Below are 18313 nucleotides of genomic sequence, written 5' to 3' on the forward strand. Positions count from 1 at the left end.
AAGAATGCCATACACAGCAAAAGCAATACTACACAATGATTAACCATGAAAGATTTAGCTACTCTCAGGAATACAATGATCCAGGACAATTCTGAAGGACCTATGGCAAAGGATGCTATAAACCTCCACAGAGTTAGAATTCAGGTCAAAGCATACTATTTTTCACTTTAGTTTATTCATGTTTTTATTTGGGGTTTAGTTTTATATGAGTATTCTCTTACAACAATGACTAATATTGAAGAATTAAAATTAAAAAATAAATTACTATAGATTAGAGAAATGGAAATTAAACAAACAACTCTGAAGTTCCATCTTATACCAATTGGACTGGCCAATACAACAAAAACAGAAAATGATAAATGTTAGAGAGGGGCTCGGTAAAACTGGATCACTGATGCACACTGTTGGTGGAGTTGAGAGCTGAACGGGAGATCAATATAGAACTTTGTACAAAGAGTTTTAAAACAGTGCCTATTTTTTGATCCAGCAATACCACTACTAGGTTTATACCCCAAAGAGTTCTTTTAAAAGAAGTTAAAGTGGGGGAGGGGGCAAATAGGTGGCTCACTGGATTGAGAGACAGGAGGTCTTAGGCTCAAATTTGCCCTAGCAATGTGACCCTGGTTAAGTTACTTAACCTCCATTTCCTAGCCCTTACCACTCTTCTGTCTTGGAAACAATACATAATCTTGGTACTAAGATGGAAGGTAAGGGTTTAAAAAATAAAGAAGGTAAAATGGGGCAGAGCCAAGATTGCAGTTTAGGAACAGCAAAAGCAGAAACCACATTGACAGCGCTTCCAAACTGATCTTTCCAAGGCACAACAAAAGGACAGGAGTCAAAGCAGGACAAGTGAAGGGGCTTTCCTACTGAATACAACTTAAAAGGTAGGTAGAGAGAGTTGAATTTAAAGAATTAAGGAAAACCCAAAATCAGACCCAAACCAAAAAAACCCAAATAGAGGCCAGCAGGATGACCACCACCACCCCACGACCCAACCTACCATGAGATTATCAGAACCTGGGTGTGAGCCAATTTAGGGAACAGAATAGGGGCTGCACCAGCAAGGGATCATCTCAGACTCACCCCCTTGATATCTCAAGCCCTGGCACCAGCACAACTCTCAGCATACCAACTGGGCTCAGACCTTTCAAGACTCTGGTCAGCTGCACTGAAGACTTAGCCCCAGGGCAAAATTCAGCAGAGGAGAAGGAATTAGCAAGCAGCTTTTGGAGTTCCCAGTCCAAAGGCAAGAAAAAAAGAGTGGAAAGATCAGTAAACAGCAAAAGAAACATTTGACCCTTGAAAATTTTTATGGGAAATAGATCAAAGAATAGAACCAACAGGAGATGATGCAAGCAGTCACATGCAAAGCAAGCAAAAGCAAAAACCAAAAATAAAAAAAAATCAGAAATTGGTCATAAGCTCTGGAAGAACTCAAAAATGAATGCAAAAATCAAATAAGACAGGTTGAAGAAGAATGGGAAGAAAATGGAAAAAAGAAATGAAAGCAATGCAAAAAGAAAATAAGAACTTAAAAATAAAAAATGGAAAAAGAGGTACAAAAATCCACTGAAAAAATAAGCTTCATAAAAATCAGAATTGACCTACTGGGAAAAGGTGCAAAATCATCCAATGAAGAAAAGAGTGCTGTGAAAAGCAAAATGGGCTAAATTGAAAAGGAAGATCAAAAGGTTGTTGAAGAAATTTGGTCTTTAAACATAAGAATTGGGTAAATAGTAGCTAATGATTTCTTGAGATCAAAAGAATGAAAAAATAGAAAATATGAAATATGAAATATCTCTTTGAAAAAAAAATTGACCTGGAAAACAGATCAGAGAGAGACAAACTGAGAATCATTTAATTATCTAAAAGCCATGACCAAAAAAAAAAAAAGTTAGACACCATATTACAAGAAATTATCCAAGAAAACTGTCCAGATATTCTTGACCAAGAAGGCAAAACAGACATCGAAAGAACCCACAGATCACCTCCTGCAATAAATCCCCAAATGCCTACTCCCAGGAATGTTAGTCAAATTCAAGAGCTCCCAGGCCAATATTGTAAAAAGAAAATACTGCAAGCAGCAAGAAAGAAATAATTCAGATATCATGAAGTCCCATCAAGAATAAAAAAAAAAGGAAAAGGATCTATTTGTACAAATATATTTATAGCAACTCTTTTTGTGATAGCAAAGAACTGGAAACTGAGGTGATGTCTATCAACTATGGAAAAGCTGAATAAGTAGTGATATATAATTGTAATGAAATATAATTTGCTATTGTAAAAATGATAAACAGGATGATTTTGGAAAAACCTGGAAAGACTTACATGAACTGATGAAAAGTTAAGAAAATAGAACCAGAAAAAAATTATACACAGTAAGAGCAATATTTTATGATGAATAACTGTGAATGGCCTAGCTATTCTCAAAATATAATGATCCAAGAAAATCCTAAAGATTCATGATGCAAGATGCTTTCCACCTCCAGAGAAAGAACTGATGGAGTCTGAATGCAGACCAAAACGTAATATATTTCATATTATTTCTTCCTTTTTTATGTTTTGAGATCTCTTCCATATTTTGTGGGAAATGTTTTATAAGATTATCATGTGTAAAATCTATATCAGATCATTTAATATCTCAGGAAGGGGGGAAGAGAGAAATAATGAGGAGAGAATTTGGAACTCACAATTTTTAAAAACTGAATGTTAAAAATCGTTTTTGTGTGTAATTAGGAAAAATAAAATGTAGTAAAAATAACTTAAAAAATAATAAGTCTGCATGACTCCACCATCAATATGCTATGGGTTGTACTTATGTGGAAATTATGAATAATATTTATTGTTGGTAAGCAATACCACATTTCTAGTCTAATAATGCTTTTCTGAGAACATATTTCATACTATACTAATTTTATTCCTTGAATTACAGAAGACACAAAATGGGATGGAATGTAATCATACTAGTTTTACAGAGATGTTACCAATTATCTAATGAGTCTGTACCCACCCATTTTGTGGCAGACAGTGGGATAAAGAAGGATTTTTTTCATATCAATGACGTCAGTGATTGCCTTGGAACTTGAATAGAGAACTGAGCTCAGTTACAAAAAGTTTGTTCAACAACTAGTGGTTTTAAAATTCTACTTTTTAAAATATTTATAAATATGGTGCTTGAATAACATTGATATACTGACATGATGTTTAAATCTAAATTGTAAAAAGAAAAATACAAAACAAAAATAAGAAACAAAAACTCATTTCTTTACCTCTAAGCAAAAGCACTATATTTCCTTGGTTTGGGGGAATATAGCTAAGGCAAAAGCAACTTAAACTAATTCACACTAATGAGTAAAAGCCATATTCCCCTTTCAATAAATTTGAGGTATTTACATTTTTTCATATTATTCATTTTTGTAAGTGAATAAACAAAACATCAAAATATCTACCCAAATAAACAAGTGATAAATCACATGTTTTCTTCTGCAAATCTTGTTTCAAATGGTTCTTTCTCTGGAGTTGGACAGCATTCTTTCCCATAACTCCCTCAGAATTTTCCTGGATCTTTGTATTGCTATTAGTAATAAAGTCTATTATATTTGATCATTCCAAAATATTACTATTACTGTGTACAATGTTTTCCTGATTCTGCTTATTTCACTCTGCATCAGTTCGTGTAGGTCTTTCCATTTCTTTCTGAAATCATCCTGTTCAACATTCCTTATAGCACAATAGTATTTCATCACCACCACATAACAAAATGTGTTCAGCTATTCCCCAATTGAGGGACATTTCTTTAGTTACTAATTCTTTTTCACCATTTTCCCCATTTTTATCTCTTTGGGATACAGACCTTATGTATTACTGGATCAAAGGATATGCATTTTTATCACTCTATGGGCATAATTCCTAATTACTCTCCAGAATGGTTGGATCAGTTCACAACTCCACCAGCAATGCATTTTCCAATTTTGTCACATTTCCTCCAACATTTATTATTTTCCTTTATTTTCATATTGGTCAATCTGATAGGTATGATGTAGTATCTCTGAATTGTTCTAATTTGCATTTCTTTAAACAAGAGTGATTTGTAATATTTTTATATGATTATTGACAGCTTTTATTTCTTCATCTGAAAAATGCCTGTTCATATCCTTTGCCCATTTATCTACAGGGGAATGACTTGGATTCTTATAAGTTTGACTCAATTCTCTATATATTTGAGAAATAATACCTTTTCAGAGAAATTTGTTATTTTTTTTCATTTTGGTTGCATTGGTTTTTTTTGTACAAAAGCTTTTTAAATTTAATATAATCAAAATTATTCATTTTACATCTTGTAATGTTCTCTTTCTCTTGTTTGGCCATAAATTCGTCCCTTCTTCATAGATCTTTCAGGTAAACTGTCTTATGTTCCCCTAATTTATTCTTTATGTTTAAATCATTCTTTATGTTTAAATCATGTACCCATCTTGACCTTATCTTGGTATAGGTATGAGATATTGAACTAAATTTACAATACTCTTTTTTTCCAGTTTTCCCAAAAGCTGGGATTTGGGGTTTATCAAACATTAGATTGCTGCAATCATTAAACCCTAATCTATTCCACTGATCTACCTTTCTATGTTATCTCTATTTTTAAAAGAATATATTTTAATTGAAATATTTCTATAGATGGTAGAATTTTAGGCAATGTAAAAAAGGTAGGTGAAAACTCTGAGACAATGTAGAGGAAGATATATTTGACTGAAGGGCAAATTTATATCAGAAATGCCTTTGTATCTACCTCCAGGGCCAACATTCCTTTAAGCAGTTCTTATCCTCTAATTTTCTTACAGTCTTTCTCAGATTCTTAAAAGACTTCAAAGGCAATAACAATACACAGTTTCTTTTAAAGTTGGGATCTATTTAAAGGTAAGCAATTCAATTGAATAACTTGGCTGTCTAAAAAGGATAGTTTGCTTTGCTATTACTTTCCACAGTATTATCTGAAATAATTGGAAAAGGTCTTCTAGGACTTGACAATCAGAGTTTCCTTATTCTTAAAGTAGAAGATTACAGAAATTAAAATACAGAAATACATATTTGAGGACCTGAGAGATTAATTGATATTCATTTTACACATGAGGAAATTGAAGTCTTACCCTATATGTCAAACAGTAAGTTACTGGAAGAGGATTGGGTCTCTTGCCTCAGTCTTGTTCTCCTTGATGTACACAGTGCCACAAGAACCCTTTTTAATCAGTTGATCTCATAAGATGTGGTGAAAAATGCACTGGATTTGGCGTCAAAGGATTTGAATCATGAGTGTCATTTATTACTTATGTGATCTTGAGCAAGTCACTTAATTTGTATGGGCCTAAATTTAGTCATCTGTAAAATGAAAGATTTAGAATAGCTAAAGACTATACTCCTTAGTTTGATATCTAGAAACTTTATAGACCAGCAAGCATTATTCATGGAATTGCTTCTCTTGAGCAGTTTTTCATCTATAACTATGTTTCTAGCAGTAAACAAGATAAGTCTTAGGAACCAGAAAGAACTCTAATCATGAGAGGAGAAAATAGTCCATATAAATAATCAGGATCCCACTAAATCTTTAATTTCTAGAAGCAAATGGAATGAAATTAACGAATCAGGAAAAAAGAGGATAGAGTACAGCTATTAGGATTGTAGGGCATATGATATACACATGATATAGAGAAGGCAGCAAAATTAAGGGAAAGAGAAAGGGAGTGAAGACAAAAACATAAGAATACTAATCTGCATATAATACATCTTTTGTATTTGTAAAAAGTGTTTTATGAGAATGAATCACTCTACTTCCTATGCAAACTTTTGAGTTTTAGCACATGAGTAGGCTCAAGTGTCTCCTGTTTGCCTATTCTATTTCCCATTTCAAAATATAAAAAAAATACAAAGAATCAAACCTCTTCTAGTGACATGTCAGCTTAATATAGCGAATAAAAAATGTGTTTCTGAGCATTTTTTAGCTAAACAAACATGCAAAAAATAATCTAATAATCTCAAGAAGTTCTTGTGTAGATGATGAAACAGAGATTATGATTAAGTAATGAATTTTTTAAGAGAAGGAATACTATATTTTAACAATATTTTAACATCTAAATTACAAGGTATATAACAATAGTACCATTAGTCTTGTCTTAGTAAAATATTACATATAAAATCTCCTGAAAGATGTATAACCCCACTCAATCCCAAAGCAAAATGCAAATGAAGGGGCAAAAATCAAATGTTTATACAATTAAGATTTCTTAAGAGAGTGTTAAAAAGATACATACAAACTTCCTCTGAAAGTCTTTTTTGAGGGAATGTTTTTGAAGGTAAAGTATTACATTAATTAATATATATCTTAATTTCTATGCCATATGAAAGCTTGTCATTTAGGCTAAACAAAGTCACAGCATATACTATCCAGTAAAAATAGAGACAATTCTTTGCCTAAGCCAGCCATCTAACATATTACATGTTAGGAATTTTCTAGCTTTTTAAAAATTCTCTGCCATATAGACAAAGTTCAAAAACTACATTTTTTCAGTTAATCAAGTAAAATTTATTCAAGAGAACATGTTAAGAAAAAAGAAAGAGAAACACATGTTGGTAACCAAAGTTACAAGTCTAACTAAAAGGCATCAGCTACTAATAATCAATTAGCACATACTATGTTCTGTTGTCACCTGAATAAGGCTCACAAAAGATGAAAAGAATGAGACAAATTGTGATCTCTCAAAGAGTAGATATACACATGAAATCAAAACTGCATCACTTCTATATATCCCTATTTTCTATTGTCTGCAAGTTTAAATTCCAAAAAGAAATGAATATTTATTTCATGAAAAGTCTACCATATTCAGCACTTTTTGTCAGTCTTTTCTAGCTAATCCTTTGTTATTTCTCTACCAGATATCTTTATCACAACTGGCCTCTAGACACTTGTTTCTAGTTTCTGCTGTTACTTCACATTCTTTTCTCATCCTCCTAACATGGTTTTCTCTAAAATTCAATTTACTCAAATTTGCTATAATCTCATTCCTTTCACATCTCATTTTCTAAGTAAAAGATAATCACAAGCATTTATTACTTAAAATGTATCTTTAGTATTTAACTTTAATTGTTATTCTTTTCTGTCTTTTCAAATGTAATTTTAAGATATGATATTGCATCTTTCCCAGAATATAGGCTAAATTTGATTTCAAAGTTGAAGCAGTAATACATTTCTCCACGAGAGGGCACCACACAAACATTAAGTAAAGTAAAGGGTTATTAAATGTTGGGTCATGTCTTCTCAACTATCATTCACATGTCATAGATTATGACTTAGATAATATTTTCCATTTTTAGTTTTGTTTTTCATTCTGAACTATTCACAAAGCTGATCATTTCTCACTTCCCACAACTTTCTTTTTTTCTTGGGTTTTCAAACTTCAGGATACTAGAATAAAGTTATGGGTATTATACTCATTTGATTAAAGTACATTTTCTAAAATTTTTGTAATTATTAAATGCATAAAATAACAAATCACTCTAATCAACAGAGATAATACAATAGAAAACTATACTTGTATGAAAGGCTTTTTTATCAATATTGGATTAAAAAAATCTGAGAAATATTACTTACATTAGCACAGTGTAAGGCTAAAGCACAAAAGACTGCAAACATTTTAAAGTTGTTTTCATCTGTTTTGGAGAAGGCACTTCCACTTATTTTGTTCACCATCTGCACAACACCAATCACACTCCCTCGACTCACAATAGGCATACACAAAATATTCCGTGTGGTATAACCTGTGTATAGGTCTACTTCTCTAAAGAGTTGTTGGGGGAAAAAAAAACAGAAGAGAAAATGATTAAATGTCATCTGTCTAATGGGTCTCAATTATTCTACTTAACAGTAGTACTACTATTCAAAAGAGTTAAGAAAATATTAGTACTGAGTAGGAAGGCATAATCATTTAAATTAGCAGAAAAAATTGTGCAGGGAAGTAAACAACTGGTGTTCAAAGGCAAAAAGCATATTATTCAAAGCAAAAACAAACTTTATTATCTCAAATATTTCAGTAGAGCTTTATTATTTCTACCAAATCAGTTTGTTTCATTTTTTTAAGTGAGTTTTCTAGGGAAAGTTAAGTGCCCATCTACTCAAAATCCTTGTATAGTTACAGTATGCTAGAGGGGCAGAAGAAAAGAATATTGAATGAAGAGACAGATGAAATCCCTTAAAAAATAACTATTATGCACCACATATGCCAGATGCTGAGGAGAAAACCAAAGTAGAATAGCCTCTGTGCTTTAGGACTTTTCACTAGATCAATGAAAATATCATGTATAAAATATAGACAGAATAAAAGGCAATTTTGCCAGAGGGAAAGAATTGGTAGTTAATGGGATTAGAAAACAAATGATGTCATTCTTAAGCTAAGCCTTAACCAGAGGTAGGCATATCTTCTATGCCCCAGGGATAGCCAGTGGAAAGACATGGAGAGGAGAGAGGCATAAAAGAAAGAAGTCTGACTATATTAGAGTGTGTCTGAAGCAGAGTAATGTACAGTAAGGTTAAAAAGGTAGCTTGGGAACCAGGTTCCAAATATCCCAGGAGAGACTGTATTTTATCTGTGAGGCAAAAAGGTTCTATTGGGGTTCGTTGAATAGGGCAGTACTAAGGAAAGATTTATATTTTAGGAGAAATACTTTCTCTAAGTGGGAGATAGATTGGAATCAGGAGAGAGCTATGGGAATAAGAACAATTAGGGGCTACTGTACTACTTCAGGTGAAAGGTGATGAGGGGCTAGGAATGGAGGTGAAAGATGTTATGGACATATAAACAGTAAGATCTGGCAATAGACTGGATATGTGAGTTAAGAATTAAAAGTAAAGAGTTCCACAGAGGTTGCAAATCTCAGTGACTGGAAGGATGGACATGTCCTTGACAAAAAAGAGATTGGAAGATGGGTGATTAAGGGAAAGATACTAAGTTATTTTGGAAATTAAAATTTTGGGATGTCTAAGGCTGAAATATATAACATGTCTGAAATATATGTCTGAAATATATAACAGAATATTGGTGGTGGGAAACTAGAGTTCAGGAGAGAGACATCAATAGAGAAAGAGAAAAGAGATAAGATGTCCTAGGATAGAAATCCAGAAATAAGAATGATGGCAAGAATGATAATCCCATTAAAAAAGACTGAATAAGGTGTAATCAAATTAAAAGAATAGAGTGAATGAATAGAGGAAGAGAAAGAGAGAGGAAGATGGGTGAAAGGGAAGAAAAAGAGTGAAAGAGACAGAGATAGGGAGAGACAAAAAGACCAACAGAGAAAGGAATTGTAAAATCAAAAATGAAAAAAAGAGAAAATGATCAATAATAGTTTTAAATGCGGCGGAGAGATCAATAAGGATGTGAATTAAGAAAAGGTCATCAAATTATGACAATCAAGGGATTTTTGGTAATTTTGGAGAGAATAGTTTCAGTTGTCAGAAGTCAGGTTGCAAAATCATGAGAAATAAGCAAGAGAAAATAAGAGACACTGAATACAGACATAAGCTGTTTGAAAAATATGGTCCCAATTTTGTGAAAGTGCAGTGTGATCCAAGGATATACCTGAAACGAAAGTCAAGAAATTGGCTTTGTTACTAATTATATAACTTCAAGCTCAGTCACTCTGAGCTTCAGATTCCTGGTTTGTAAAATAGGTATAAAAATTCCTAACCTAAAGATATAATAAAGGTGTTGTAGATAAGATGGATACCTTTTCTTGATGATATCTTCTGCTAGATAAGATAGAACATTAAAAGCCAGAATTGGTCTAAAATATCAACTATCCCAACGCTCTCATTTCAAAGATGAAAGAAATGTATATCCAGCAGTCAGTAAAGCTCCTACACAGCATTGTAACAACCCCTAAATCACTTAGGATGGATAGTTTTTTAATGAAAATTAAAGTTTTCTTGTAAAGTAATTTAGAGCTTTAAGGACCTATAATTTCTTTGGTATGGGTTTACTCCTAGCACCTATTCTTCTTAGCTTAGCTGATCTTCACAAATTGCCGCGGTCAAAATAACTCAGTAGCCAGTCTTCTATTGATGAATCTCTCAACATTTCCTAGACTGGTCAACAACAAACAGAGGTACCAGGAAGCCATCAGGCTGATTCTTGAAGTGAAAGTTTGATATTTATGCTCGTGGCAATGGCATGGTGTGAGAGAATGCACGCTCTCTATGACATGATAAGGTCATCATATATTCATATATTAGAACAGCACTTTAGTGGAATATTTCAAATTATGTTGTTAAAATTATTAAACTTGTTTGAATCTCCTTTATGCTCTTTTGAATATTGTATTAAAAATCAGACATGTGCCACAGAGACCTTTAAGCTATTTTTATAGTTAGTTTCCCCCTCACTTTTGTAATCCTATTCAATAGCTGTTTCAAAAATGAATTATTTTCAATATAACAGCATTAAGAGACAAAGTCCTGTGACACTTATTTTTAAAATGAAGAACTAGACAGAAGCTAGGTATGCATCTCTAATAGATACATACATTTCTGACTGATTATGAGTTTCAATTATGAGATTCTGCAGTGTTGGAGAACTTAATGCAATTGGTACACTGTTAACTGCAAACAGAAAGACCTAGCTATCTAAAGGTCATGTAACGAGGGAAAGGTAAGTGATGGACAGCCTGTTTGCTCAACAGAACTGTCCAGAGGATTAAAGGGACACCAAAGCACATCAAGTGGATATCTGTGAAGAGCTTGCTAGAGGACACGGATGAGAGTACCACAGGGTGGAAAGGGATGCATGGATTGCAATCTGCACCCCCTAGAGAGATGAGATTATAGACTAATTGGAATCCCAAAGTCAGATTTTCTGATTACTAGCTCTTTATTCAGGCTATTTTTTTCTATATATGTTTTTTTACGTGCTTCAAAAATTCCAACAAACTTTCTTTACATGAAAAAGAAACCCACACCATCTTACCACTGACCATGCTATGCCAGTACTGCTTCTTCCCATGTGGACCTGTCTCTCTGCTACAAACCTCTACAACTTATTTCTCTGTCTCCAGGGAAGCAAACTCCATTTTAGTTAGAGAGAGAGTAACTTACTTAGCTTCTTTATCTAGCTAAGCCCCAGACTACATTTCAAAATTGTATCCAATCACTCAGGTTCCCAGCCATTCCCTGAGGCCATCTTGTTTCCTCTCTGCTCAGTCTTCGTCCCCCATTCTACTTCTTGCTGTGAGCACAATAACCAAATCCATAATCATATCCATCACTTCTAGAAAGGGCATGTTTGTGGGTCAATTCACCAGAGCTCTGATCCCACTGAGCAAAATGCTCCTTTGACTGCCACTCCACTAGATTCACTGTCTTCCTAATAGAAAGGAAAAGTTACTATAGGGCAGGGACTAAACTTTACTTTTTTTATTTGTGTCCAAAGCATTCAGTAGAATACCTGGTATACCTAAAATGATAAAAAGAATTTTTTTTTCACTCAGTCATTCAATCCTTTATTCAAGGCAGAGTTCATAATAATAAAGGTCCTAAAGGGGTTTATGTAATAGTCATAAAATTAAACTGAAAAGGATTTCATGAATATGCAAATAAAATCTGTCTAGCTCCAATGGATATTTGGCTATTTGTCTGCCTATGCATTTTACAAAATATAGATTTTTGGAGAGGCAACATGATGGCTAAAGGGGAGGCCTCAGTCAGAATGACATGGATTCATGTCCTGCCTCTAAGGTGATCATGTTAAATGCAAATAGAAATAGGGGCATTAAACCATACATAAGGAGCTCTGTTGGCCACATATTGACTTAGAAAACATATATTCACAAAACTTCTTTTGTATTCATTTCCCTAGTTCATTTTAACCTGATTCCTGCAGCCCTTGAGACTAATGCTTGTCAATGTTGCCTACAGGTCACTTGTTTAACAACTCTGTTCTAAAATAAACTGGCTATGTAAACCTGGGCAAATCACTTCATAGTTACCCAGAGACATTTCCAAGACTTAAACTTAAAAAAAGCCCACTGATTTGCTTTGATAGAGGAAATTTCTCAATTAGTAGTTTTCTACAACCATGAAATCACAGGTATAGTATCCTTTATCTCCCAATTTTTGTTGGGGAAGGGGTTAAATTAATTCGAAAGTGGAGGTAATAACTCTTCTTAACTTGTTAAAAGGACATTATTGCACTCTTTTTCCTTTGGAAAAGATTCTATTCTCTGAAACTATATCTTTTACTAGAAAGTAGAAGAAACTATTTGGAGAAATATATACGATCAGAATTTTCAAATAAATAAACTTTTTTAAAAAGCAGTTAATTACTGCTGAATGTCTCCCCCAACACCACTAGTTATCATTACCATTTGGTACCATGACTGAACCTTTTTGAAATTAAGTGAGTTCCTGCTGGCTCTAGTTTACATATATATATATATATATATATATATATATATATATATATATATATACATATATACATATATATGTATATATATATATGTATGTATGTATACGTAGTTGTGATAATATAACAGAATGATGAAAGCACTAAGTGCAAAGAGAACTGAACTCACACTCAGCAGCAAGAAGAAAGGAATTCTGCCTCAGAAACTTATTAGCCACATGTAACTCTGACACATATATTACAGTGTAATAGCTGACATATAAATAACACTTTAAGGTTTGCAAAGTGCTTTACCTGTGATCCTCACAACACTGTGAAATAAGTGCTATTATTATTCCCTAATAATATTACATATGGCTGATTGATGTTAGATGACTTATACTGGGTTCACATAAATGGTAGGGCATAATGGCAATTGTATTGCTCACTCTTAGCATCATGGAGGAAGAAAAGTATGTGTCCTCCTGTCAAGTATTTCTCACCTGTTAAAGCGTGGGTCTGCATAGGCATCTGGGATGTTAAGGACTTCCCCTGTTCTTGCCACCTGGCCAGCTATTCCTTTATCAATTGAAAATCTGCACACATAAAAAAGAGGAATGCTTATCAGTAAATTACATCACAGTCTCAAAATGAGTTTCCCACATTCAGTGACATACAAACTATAAATGCTATTAACCTTGAACTTAAAAGGCTCTAAAACCTATATTCCAATTATTTTTAAAACAGTAAAAATATATGTAGTAATTACTTCACATAATAAACTTCAAATGTAATAAAAAAGATAATATTTACAATGTTTTAAGCATTCCAGTTTGCAATATGATACTAAGACTTCTTTAGAGGACCACTGACTATAATATTTTATCTTTTGCCAAAATTACATTGCATTTTTATATCATTTTGATAATTGTTTCTATTTTTTGTGGAATTTCTACTACAATCTGCTGTTTACATCTCTTCCTTTTGTAGAACAAGAATCATATTTTGAAAGAAAAGCCTCACATAAGAAAACATTATAAAAATGTAGTTAGTTCATGGTCAAAAATCCAGTGGATTCTCAACAAATATTCAGGATGACACTGATTATTATTCACACCTATTTATACATTGTTTCCTCTATTAGAATGTCAACTCCTTAAGGCAAGTAGCTCTTTTTGCCCTTATATCTCCACAATTTAGCTCAATGCCTGGCTCATAAGGAGTGCTTAGTAAGTAACTAATGACTGATGGACTGACTTACTGCTTGATTTATAAGCATAAAGTAAACAGAGCTTGGTTCTCTCGTCCCCATCAAGAAGGGGTAAATAGTATATTATAACAACATTTAAAGCAATTCAAAATATCTGTTTATGATATAGGGGAGGATAGAAAAGGAAAAATTCTTTCCATATATAGAGCATAACCGATTATACATCAAGGTACAATTAATTCAGAGCCCATGCCGCTGTAAAAATGTTATTGAGGGAATATTCAAAAGGTCAGTGAATTGTTACACCAAAGGTGATAACAAGTCCTTCACCCTTGCCAAATATGGAACAAGGTAGGTAATATAAGCTCAGTGTACCCTGTCGCATTCTGGGCAGACAGTAAAATGGGCAGAGATTAACACCATCCTGCAAGATACCTCCAAGTATTGTTTTAATATATGAAAAAGTCAATGAGTTGACCATCACTCTCATTTCCTCCCAACCACTCATTACAAACTTTTCAACATATATAACTAACATTCTTCTGCATTCAAAACGGAATGGCATCAACACCATGAAGCTGACATAAGGAGTAAGGTCCTTAAGGACTCTGAAATAGAGTCATTCTATAAAGAATAAGTCGCTTTTTATATCTCAAATACATATGGACTTAAACACTCACAGTTATCTGAGACAAATACATTTCAGTCATCATACTCTTAAGATTACTTAATTATTGTGTATGGCAAATACTGAGAAACAGTACTAGTTTCAGAATTGATGTTCAAGAAATGCCTTATTAGCCTTGTATACAATAAGAGTTTACCAAGGTTTATTAAATGGATTACTATAATTAAATTGCAAGCTTTAATTGAATTAGCTAAGAATGAATTTTATAATCAGCATCTGCAATAAAATTAATGGTGCTGGCTGGAAATAAATTATATAAAATCTTTTGCATATATATATATACAGGAATAACACTTGTACATTATGTCAAATAAAAGTTATGTTTAGAAGACATACCTAGACAAATATCATTTTCAAAACATCAATAAGCAAACAAAGCATTGTAGTTCCATGCCACAAAAACCATGAAGTTAACTTTCATTCTGCCATTTTACTATCTTTTACAAACAATGGAATTTTATATGAGTAACTATAAAGCCTTTTATTAACATCTGAAATTAAATCTGAAACTTTCTTTAGACTATTCTCCCTACAATGAATGCAGACATAAAAATAGTCTACTGCATTGTTAAAGGAGATAACATGCTAAACGGTCTTCAAAATAAGATTTATACTCTATCTGAAGGTGTCAGCAAATACTCAAACCTTAGGTAAATGACTCAATTAACGATTACCTACACCTGTTTTGGGGGAGTGACTAAAACTTATAATAATTAAATTACTTGTCTTAGCAAGCCAAAAGAGAAAGCATATAGTTCTGGTTTCCTAACCTATTATAGGGCATGGAAGTTAGCCAATTCTCATTGTGCTATAGGAGCACAGTTTTGACAAGAATTTGATTTAGTAGAGGAGGGGAAAGTACAATGGAAACTGGTAACTATCACGGTACTTTGTGTTGATGTGAGAGTTGTCAGGAAATTGAATTCTTTATATTTGTCAGTTATGCTAGAGTTCTCCACATGTTTTCTAGTTTGAATGTGAAAAAAGTCATTATCTGCACCAGTCAAATAAGAATTTTACTGATCTGCAATGCTGTATCAGATGATTTCTGTAAACCAAATTCTGGCTTATGTAGCCATCATAGGCCATTAAAAATCATTCCAGTTTCAAGTGTGAAAAAAATATATGGCATTATTTGACAAAAGTGGATTCTGTGATCTGAATTAATTATATTAATTCCTAAATTAAGCACATTATGTTTGGTTCTTTAGCTTTAGAGGTATGACTGAGGAGACACTCAATATTGGTGCACCCTTACATCTCCATGCTCTTCTACATGGAAGATGCACAGCAGCAGAAAGGGTGCACCTTCACCTACCTTGGGACACTAGTAAGTTTTTCCACCATGATTTCCAAAAGGACCGCCTCCGGAAGACGGCATTTCCAGGAGTGACGTTATTGCTTCAGAGATGCTGTTTCGGTGGCACTGCAATGTCATTCCCAGAAGTACTACCTTCTGGAGGCGGGTCCTGGTGGGAATGATATCACAGTATGACAAGTATTGTCAGCATACCTGTGAATAGGCATAGAAAGCGGGTAACATAATACTTGCACATCTATAATCAGAGTCTATTTGCTTTTTTTTTTACATTGTTGCATACCTTATTTCTTTGGTCTTCTTGAAGATAGGCTTCCCTTCATTTTCCTCTCCAATATCAAAAAGGTCTGAATACAGTTCTCTGTTCTTATGATCTACCTGGAAAAGTGCACAACGATCTGCATTCACCAAGTTTTTTGCATATATCTAAGGAAATATAACAAAATAAAGATTAGACATAAAGAAACTCCTAAATGAAGTGCATAAGTAACTCATTATTTAAATAAGTGCTGGCCAGAATTGGCTCTGAACAAAGGAAAATGTGGAACAATGAAAAAATTTTCAATTTGAAGCCCTAAGACTTTAAGTCAAAACTGGGCTTTCCCATTAACATCCCAGGGACAAGGCTTAACATCTCCAGACTTTACATCCTTATGCAAAACAATGAAAATGGATTGGGGGACTGACCTCTAAGTCAGATCCCTTCCAAGTCTCAGTCCCATGGTCCTATGATTTCCAAGTGGCTTCCACAACCAGTCAAAAGTAATTCACATTAAATATTTACCATATATAGAATTACTTTTCTTTAACTGATAGTAATCTCAAATCTTTGGCACTTCTTTTTATTTGTCTGAATAAAACTTTTTTTTTTAAATGGGAGGAGTATTTAACCAGAATCCAAGCCCTCTTCCAGATAACTAAAGTTCACAATACTAATTTTTTCATCCATTTCCTTGACACATATTTCTTGGCCTCCCCCTTAGCTGTTTCTAAATCTTTACTCAGTCATCATTAATCAACCATTCCTGTTCCTTTGAAGCTCATAACATCTGGTTTTTTAAATCTCTCAATTCTTTGCCATCCACTAATACTGACCTCCAAAGAAATTTTCTTATTACTATCACCTGATTTTTAGTCTTCCTTTCAAATTCCTTCCTAAAAACATCCTGAAATTTTAGTATCTATGATTTTTATAACTCTTTCAGTATTGGTATTCAGTTTCTGTCTTCTAGTTAGTTATCATCATTTCTTGACTTTCTCAACTCTCTCAACTCAACTTTGTAGCATCATATCCATTCTTCAGTTAACCAATTGGTCAGACATTCTTAATCCTCTTCATGATCTCCAATCCTTGATTTCCTATTCTGTTCTACCTTGCTTCCAACCCTACCCCATTAGTCATATCAATAATGCCAGCTCTTCCTTCTTTGAATTTGTTGGCCTTCTACATTAGTTTGGACAACTTTTAGTCTTAGATAACCTCCATTAATGTTTGGAGACACAAGTAATACCTAAGAGAAACATAAAATAATTAGTTAATTCCACTAATTTAACTGAACTGAATAGATCTCTTAAGATTAAATAGATATAAAAGAGTGACCTTGAAAAAGTATGCAATTGTCATCATGATCTACAAATTTTAGTAATTTAGTGCCTGGGATATATCAAACAGAACTTATCATCCCAATGTAATCTATGTTTCAGTGTTTTGAGGGAGAATCTAAAATCCCCAATATATTTCTTTCTATGAGTCTGGCAGATTTAATTAGTCACTCTCACTTCACCCCAAAGTGATCTTAGGGGGCAGATAATGCATTTATCTTATCTATCTATCTATCGACCTATCTATCTATCTATCTATCTATCTGTCTGTCTGCCTGTCTATCTATCTTTCTAAAGTGAATATTTTTTCCAACTTAAAGGAAAGAGAATGATTTAACATTAAGAAAGTCAGTTTCAGAACTTCTGTGGTAAGTAGGAATACAGCAAAATGAAATTTTGGTATAAGTCCAGATATTCACTGATATTTTATAAGTTTTTTTTAAAAAAGATCACACCTTGGGAAAACTACTTAAGAAATTTCTGGGACTAGGAGAAATAATTTTAATTTATGACAGTCTTAATTATATATTCAGAGAATTTCTCTCTCTGGTTAAATTAGAATCACCTTGTGAAAATCAGAAACAAAATAAGTAATGTGGTTTGATCATGAGGCACATAAAGTAACAATTAACAGTTAACTATTATGATTTAATATTATAACTTAACATTTAATTCTTACTAGGCAGCTAGGTGTCAAAGTGGATAGAGTACCAGGTCTAGAATTATGTCCTGAATTCAAATCCATTCTTAGACACTTACTGTGTAATTCCCAGCAAATCAGTTAACATCTAATTGCCTGCATTTCTTAATCTCTAAAATGGAGGGAAATATAACCTCCTAGGATTGTTGAGGATGAAATGAGATATTATATATATATATATGATAGTTTTATTTGAGCCACAAAAAGGTGGGGGAAGGATAGAATCAAGGTTAGAGAGGTGCTTGGGCACACCTGCTATCTACATTTTTAATACCTGCATTAGTTTTATTTTGTTACTCTATAATTTTATGAATGATTTGGATGAAATTATAGCAGCATGTTTATAAAAGACTAGGAGGAAAATTAACAT

The 18313-nt window shown here is 33.2% G+C and overlaps 1 protein-coding gene across 3 annotated transcripts in view; it reads right to left on the reverse strand.

Moving 5' to 3' along the window:
• The window catches only part of PDE10A (phosphodiesterase 10A), a 466245-nt gene that overhangs the window by 97778 nt on the left and 350154 nt on the right, over positions 1-18313 (reverse strand). For all 3 annotated transcript variants that reach the window (XM_003340456.4, XM_016429717.2, XM_056814385.1), the window contains 3 exons: positions 15925-16067; positions 12929-13021; positions 7643-7829 (listed from right to left, as the gene is read on the reverse strand). In XM_003340456.4, the coding sequence (XP_003340504.2) occupies positions 7643-7829; positions 12929-13021; positions 15925-16067 (423 nt within the window). The remainder of the gene's footprint in view (positions 1-7642; positions 7830-12928; positions 13022-15924; positions 16068-18313) is intronic.

Source organism: Monodelphis domestica, chromosome 2, assembly GCF_027887165.1.
Source record: "Monodelphis domestica isolate mMonDom1 chromosome 2, mMonDom1.pri, whole genome shotgun sequence".
In the NCBI taxonomy this organism is placed as follows: domain Eukaryota; kingdom Metazoa; phylum Chordata; class Mammalia; order Didelphimorphia; family Didelphidae; genus Monodelphis; species Monodelphis domestica.